Source organism: Acomys russatus, chromosome 17 (genome assembly GCF_903995435.1).
Source record: "Acomys russatus chromosome 17, mAcoRus1.1, whole genome shotgun sequence".
Lineage (NCBI taxonomy): Eukaryota > Metazoa > Chordata > Mammalia > Rodentia > Muridae > Acomys > Acomys russatus.
In genome coordinates this window covers 38,739,792-38,747,327 of record NC_067153.1, presented here as the reverse complement: position 1 = coordinate 38,747,327, position 7,536 = coordinate 38,739,792, and the positions used below count along the sequence as shown (strand labels likewise).

Here is a 7,536-nt window from a genome sequence, read left to right as displayed (position 1 = left end):
CCTGTGTCTAGCCAGCCTGTCGTGACTACTACACAACCACAGGACCCTGGACATGTAGGGGAGGAGGTCTAGCTGGAAACAGCCCTCTACCACCTTTGTGGGAGCGAGGGCTACTTGCACCAGCTCTGCTGTGGCTTAGAGGCCCAGGCGCAACCTCTCCCCTGGTCCAAGTCAATGCAAATGGGCTTTGAGGGGGTTTCAGGGAACAGTCTGACAAAGCGGAGGAAGAGAAGGCCTGTCTACCCTTGGGGGGGGGGTGGGCTTAAACAGGCCTCCTCTCTGCAAGTGTCTGCAGAAGACTGGGTTGAGACCTTGCTTTCTTCCATGGAGATGTTGGATAGGGAAGACTGACGACACAGGGTCATTCAAGTGCCCCTTCCAAGGATGAGGTATAGACCGTCAAAGGACTTGCTTATAGGCCCCCAGTGATGCAGGCCAGCAGCAGCCTGGTGTCTCTGTACTGATGTGTTTGTATTCACAGCTAATGTTCTGTGCTGTAGTGTCCTGTGTGACACCACTACCATGTGTGAGCCCATACTCCTGCCGTGACTCATTCTCCAAGCCCCTCAGCCTTTGCTGCACCAAGTCTGTCCTTCAGGATCCTAGTGCCCAACCCACACAGATGGCAATGACCTCTGCCCTCAAGGCTATAGGAGGTATAGGTGTACTGTTTGACACTCCACCATAGCCCCTGCCCAGGTGAGTTTCCTCACCCATGCTTAAATAAGAAAACTGAGGCTGATGCACAGAATCACCCAACATAGGCAGGTCTAGCCATGTAGCCCGCCACCCCTCACCATCACCCCATCACTGTTACCAAGGCCCTGCCTGCTGTGTAGAGTTCAGCAAAAAGGTGGGTTCTCAACCTGGCCCAGTCCAGAAGGGAAGCCTGAGACTTACCCTTCAGTGAACGGATCAGAATTCCCTGACACTGGACCCCTGGGGCTTGGTGGACAGGACCTGTAGCAGGGCCGGGATGGGCTGTGTCCTGTTGGCAGGTCCAAGCCAGCTAGGTATCCTTGCCTGGCATGCACTGAGGCTCCTAGATGCCTTATTGGGGGTTTTCCTGTGTTACCAACCTTGGCTTTGAGTGCACAGGCTACTGTTTAACTGCCCTTCAGCCTGCCCTTCTTCATTAGATAGCCAAGGTCCCCACATGAGCACCAGCAGATGGAATGGGGGTGGGGTACAGGGACCACACACTGCTGGCAGTGCCCTGGAAGTGGTGTGTAGGTCAGAGGTAGAGAGCTTGCCTAGAATGTGAGGTGCTCGGTCCACTGAAATGAAGTACCATCCGTACCACAGCCATGCTTGCACCCTCCTCCCTGTGCTTCTGGGGTACCTACCTATGACACTATGAAGAGAAAGTCTCTGGCAAGCAGATCTGGTCTTCCTCTTCTCCCTGGGTAGGTGGGAATAGAAATAGACCTAGCTTCAAGGATACCAGGCTGTGGCCCTCACCTGTACCCTGCTCCCACCTCTTGCCCTGTGGCTGATGTTTCTACAGGTTAGCAAGGGAACATGGCTGGCTCCTCCAGCTGGGATCCTTGAGCACTCTGACTTCATAGGTAGGTTCTAGGCGAGCATGCTCTCATGCTCTGTGCTCACTTCCCCAGTGAGCATCACTGCAGACAGAGCTCCTGACTAGTCCAGTGGGCACCTATACTCACCTAGTGCTGGCATGGCCTGAGATGGCCATGGCAGATGCTGTTCTTCTGGCCCTAACTCAGCTTCTTCGTGGTGTCTGGGAGTTTGCAAGCACCTGACAGAGTTACATACAGCCACAGGCCATGACGGATGGTGTGGAGGGCCCCCACCTCACAGCAAAGTGATCATCATGTACCTCATCTTCACATGATCCAAATCCCAAGGAACTGAGACACGGGCATGTATGAGCAGTCGCCAGTGGTAGGGCCTACTGGACAGAGCCACGCAGCAGGAATTTATGAGCTTCGAAGCTGGTCCCCTGAGGCTAGCAGGATAACCTATCTAACCCTGCAGCTGAGGAACCTTCGAGCTACATTGATCAGAGGGCCCAGATTTTGCGTCCTCTAAGTGGGGGACCCAAGAGTAGAGAATTGCCTGGAGGTGTGTTGTATAGTTCTGCTTCTGTGTGCCAAGAAACAGCCATGGGGACCAGGGATGGGGACTTGGGGGTGGGTGGGACATGTCATTGACCTGACCTACCCGGGGGCCGGCAGTGGGCCTCTTGGTTGGACCTATTGCTCCCCAACTGTTCTCCCTTTATTGCTTATGAAGTGTACACCCACTAACAGTGCCTGGATCTTCAAAACCAGCCCTCGTGTGTGTGTGTGTGTGTGTGTGTGTGTGTGTGTGTGTGTGTGTGTGTGTGTAACATCTGTCCTCAGGTGCCTTCCACCTTTTGCTTGAGACAGGATCTGTCCTTGGCCTATACCCATGTAGTTCCGGCCTGTTGGCCTGCGAGCTCCCTGGGGTCTACGTCTCTCCACTTCCCTTCTGACCATCACTGGGGTTACAGATACGTCACCACACATAGCTTTTTACATGGGTTCCCAGGGCCAAACACAGGTCCTCGTGCTTTTAAGACAAGTATTTCACTGACTGAGCCATGTCCACAGCCCAGTCTATCTTTTTAAATATAGATGAACCTGGGTTCCCTATAAGCCTCCCTCTTCATCTTAGCCGCCATGGGACCGTGCTGCCTCCACCTGGAAAGTACTGAACATGTCTGTAGAACAGAATATTTTTGTTGTTTTGTGACAAGGTCTGGTTTATGGTCTGGTCTTGAGCCCAATTATGTAGATGAGGATGGCCTTGAACTTCTGATCCTCCTGCCTCCACATCCTGAGAGCTGGAATTACAGGCCTATGCCAGCATGCCCAGCTTATAAGGTGCCGGAGACCAAACCCAAGACTTTATGGATGACAGACAAGCAGCCAAGCCGGAGCTCTAAGCTGAGACAGAGGTTTTGAACTTTCTGGCCTCTAACCCCAATACTCACCAGGTAGAGGCCATGTTATGCTCCAGAGGGAGACCCTTCCTAAAGGGCGGGGTGTGGGGGGGGGAAGATGGGGGGGAGGAGGCACCAAGTATAGTTTCAACTCTGTAATCTGTGTAATGTGGCACTCACTGCCACACCCAAGACCATGGCTATGTTCCCATGAATTAAATGCAGCAAATGACAGGTCACATTTGCACACAGTAGGGTGCTTTCTGATGGGTGATATTTAGAAAGTCCTCCTACCATGGAAGTTAGGCCTGTGACTCAGGCCCTGTGCTGTGACCCATACCCAGCACGTGCCATCCAGTGGTTGTTGGAGCTGCTGAGCAGCTATTGTCCTGAGCCCAAAGCAAGCCAATGGTAAACAGTGGCCGTGGGTAGTCTCAAGAGGTACGTAGTTCTGATTGTTGGGGTGGCATGGTGAGCACCCCAGTGTGTCCATCACTTCTCACAGTCCCTTCTACCCAGAGCCCCTGAGGCTGGCCTCGAATTCACAGAGATCCTCCTGCCTCTGCCTCCAGGGTGCTAGGTCTAAAGGCGTGCACCTCCACCGCCTCGCTTAAGTTTTATTTTTAATTGTCAAAGGCGTATAAGAGCGATATGGATAACAGAGGAGAAAATCCCCGCTCTGGGCCATGCCCAGCTGTTGCTATTGCCTGCAGTCCCTTTCCATCTTCTGTTGGGATCAGGAATTCGGCACGGAGGGGAGGGGTGTCACAGAACTGTATCTCCTTGTCACCCACCCTCCTAGTTCCCTTTGTGGCTTTCTCTTGCGCTGAGTCGGCCTCCCAGTAGGTATGTAGAGACATTCAGCTGGTGTGAGGGTGGCAATCTGCTTTCCACCTGTCACCTTGCACCCACCCAGCAAGGCGCCTCCAAACCACAGCGGTGGGCAGCTGAGTCTGACATTCCTTGTGGGCTCTGCTTGGTAACCTTTCTGCAGCCGTCCAGACCCGTCAGCCCCACGCACTCAATGGGCCCTCGGGTAGGCTCTGAGACCTGCTCACTTAGTTAGCCCCATGGTGGCCCACAGGCCTCTGTCCCTCTCCACCTACCACACCACTCAGAGGCCTGCGGTTCCACCGTGCATCCCGCCGCCCGAGGTGCCAGCAACTTTGTTGACTGAATTCCTGAACCTGTCCCAACCGCAGGATAAAAATAGCCAGCCGGGCGCTCCCGGGGCAGCTCGGAGTCACCAGTGTCCGGATAGTTAGAGGTCCCCGTTCCTGAGACTCCAGGCCGGTTGGGCCGGGTGCAATACATAGCCTGCTAGGCCACCTAGCGGAACCGAGATACTGGAGGAGTCCCCTGGCAGAGGACCTTCTCAGCTCCCCCTCCCTTCCCCCGCACTCTGTGCGATCCTGGAACTTCAAGATCTGCCACCGAGTCTCGCGCTCTCCGCTGTGCAGTCCTACACGGCTGCCACCAGGGGGCCCTGCCCACTCCTCTTGCCGGCGGCCCTTCTCCACCCGTTCCCACAGCTGTTTCCCGCCGGAGATTGACAGCTGGGCTCCGGGTTGCCATGGGGATAGGCAAATGAAGACGGCAGGGCTGGGGCTCCGATTGGCCCGGGGGCGTCGGCCCCCACCTGGGGAGGCGGGCCTAGAAGCGCGTCTCTATAAAGGCTAGTGCGGCTCTGCGCTGGGCCGAGGGAGGCGGGGCCGGCCGGCAGCGCGGGTGGGGCGCGGGGCGGGGCGGGAGGGCCCCGAGCGAGGCTGAGCCCGTGGCGCGGCCTCTGCACCCGCTTGGACGGGACAGCGGAGGAACAGGAGGAGGAGCGCAGGATCGGGGCCCTACGGCCGCCAGCAACGGGCCAGGGGGCTGCCCGAGAGGCCTGGCCAGCGGCATCCCCTGAGCGCAGCCCGGAGTTGACTGCACGAAACTTTTCCTGCGCCCTTCGGCGGCGCGGGCAGAGCCTGCGCCAACCGCGGCCGGGGGTGGCGGGGGGGGACATAGGGGGAGAGAGGCCCGCGGCTTCCCCCCCCCCACTCCCCCGCCGCCCGTGGGGCGCGGCTGGGCGCGGCGGCGGCGGGGCTGGGGCCCCGGGCGATGGCCGCGGAGCTGGCGATGGGCGCAGAGCTGCCCAGCAGCCCACTGGCCATCGAGTACGTCAACGATTTCGACCTGATGAAGTTCGAGGTGAAGAAGGAGCCGCCCGAGGCCGAGCGCTTCTGCCACCGCCTGCCGCCTGGCTCGCTGTCCTCGACGCCCCTCAGCACGCCCTGCTCCTCGGTGCCCTCTTCGCCCAGCTTCTGCGCACCTAGCCCGGGCACCGGCGCCGGCGCGGGCGGCGGGGGCAGCGCGCCTCAGGCCGGGGGCGCCCCGGGGCCGCCGAGTGGAGGCCCCGGCACTGTCGGGGGCGCCTCAGGAAAAGCGGTGCTGGAGGATCTGTACTGGATGAGCGGGTACCAGCACCACCTGAACCCCGAGGCGCTCAACCTGACGCCCGAGGACGCCGTGGAGGCGCTCATCGGCAGCGGCCACCACGGCGCGCACCACGGTGCGCATCACCCGGCGGCCGCTGCGGCCTATGAGGCCTTCCGAGGCCAGGGCTTCGCGGGCGGCGGCGGCGCGGACGACATGGGTGCCGGCCACCACCACGGCGCTCATCACACTGCCCACCATCACCATTCTGCCCACCACCACCATCACCACCACCACCACCACCACGGCGGTGCAGGCCACCACGGTGGAGGCGCGGGTCACGGCGGAGGCGGCGCGAGCCACCACGTGCGTTTGGAGGAGCGCTTCTCCGACGACCAGCTGGTGTCCATGTCTGTGCGGGAGCTGAACCGGCAGCTCCGCGGCTTCAGCAAAGAGGAGGTCATCCGACTGAAACAGAAGCGGCGCACGCTCAAGAACCGCGGCTACGCGCAGTCGTGCCGCTTCAAGCGGGTGCAGCAACGGCACATTCTGGAGAGCGAGAAGTGCCAGCTCCAGAGCCAGGTGGAGCAGCTGAAGCTGGAGGTGGGGCGTCTGGCCAAGGAGCGGGACCTGTACAAGGAGAAATACGAGAAGTTGGCGGGCCGGGGCGGCCCCGGGGGTGCGGGCGGGGCCGGCTTCCCTCGGGAGCCTTCGCCTGCGCAGGCGGGCCCCGGTGCGGCCAAAGGCGCGCCCGACTTCTTTCTGTGAGCGCCGGACCCTGGACCTCGCCGCCGCCGGGGACAAGTTTGCGCAGGCCGCCCCGGCTTCGGTTCGGACTCTGAGGCCCGTGACGCTCGCGCTGCCAGTGCAACCGCAACTGCGACGGTCCTCCCGTCCGCCCTGCGCGCCCCGCCGCGAAGCCCCAGCTCCAGGTACCTACCGCGGTGCGCCTTCTTCGCCCGGCCCAGCTCTGAGCGTCTTAGCGGTCGCTGTCTAGACGTTGCCAGGGTCTCTCGGCGCCCAGGGAACGGTGAATACTAGGGAAGCCCGAGCCAGGTCTGACTTACTCGGCCGAGTCTACTTGTACAGACGTGGAGCGCAGTTCTGCGTCCAGACCTCTTCCCACCCGCTCGCGGTAGCCACCGCCGGACCCGCGCTCTTCCGTCGTCTTTCTTTCTGCCTCTCATTCCTTACCCTGTTTTTACTCCTCCTTCTCCTTTTTAAAACAGTCTTATTTTCTCAACATTAATATTTATTTTGCTTGGTAATTGAAAAACCCGGAGGAATCCCCTGGCCCCCATGAGCCCTCGGAGGTCGGCGAGTGCCCGCATGTGCCCTTGCTCTTTCGCTCCGAGGGGGCCGGCCCTGCCTGCCTTCCAGCCCGCTTGTCCCCTCCCTATCCGCTGCTCCCTGCAGAGGAAGCGGAGGAACTTACCTGCGTGTCGGTCCCAATGCCCTGCTATACTCGACTGGGGGAGGGGGGTGGGGGGTGGCCATGCTCAGCCGGGTTGGGGGGCTGGCCCGGACTCCCGCGCTGCTATTTCTCTATGCACCAGATCGTATTTATGACTCCTGGGAAAATATATCTTATTTTAACCTTCCAGAGAAGCGAAAGAATTTTAAAAGTAATGCACAATTCTAGAAGAAAAAAAATTTTTAAAGGAGGCTTAGGTCTGAACCTCCTGGCATGGGCGGATGGAAAGGTGTTTTTATTTAATTTAAACTGTGTTTCGTTTGTGGAATCTTTTTAAAAGCTTGGTCGCCTTTTGGACTAGCCGGGAGAGAGGCCCGGCGGAGGGTATTCTAAGCCGGGTGCGTCAGCACCGGCTGAGATCTGGTTTTCTGAGGCATGGTGCCGGTGCGCTGAGGCTCCTCCCGTCCTTGGCTGCTCCCAGGTGGCTCCAGTTGAGCCTTCTGAACAGGACGCTAGACAAATCGTTGAAAAAACAATTTTGTGTTGTTGGTTTTTGTTGTGTTCTTTTCTTTTTTATTTGTTACGAAACCGAGGAAAGGAAAATTAAAAAAAAAAAAGTAATAAATCTGTTTAGATCCAAAAGTCACTGGAACCTGGTTCTTGTGTCTGTGGCTTTCATTTTTTTTTTTTTTTTACGTGTTTCTGTTTCTCCTGGAATAGAAAAATATGAAAGTCCCTAGACTGCGTTTTACCTGAGCTGGCATGCCCAGATAGG

At 58.4% G+C, this 7,536-nt stretch overlaps 1 protein-coding gene across 1 annotated transcript; it reads left to right on the top strand.

Annotated features, from left to right (window-relative positions):
- The first annotated feature begins 5,017 nt into the window (after positions 1 to 5,017).
- Positions 5,018 to 6,816, top strand: Mafa (MAF bZIP transcription factor A). The gene has a single exon (XM_051159325.1). The coding sequence runs from the start codon at positions 5,033 to 5,035 to the stop codon at positions 6,113 to 6,115; it is 1,083 nt and encodes a 360-aa protein (XP_051015282.1). The 5' UTR covers positions 5,018 to 5,032; the 3' UTR covers positions 6,116 to 6,816.
- Positions 6,817 to 7,536: the final 720 nt, after the last annotated feature.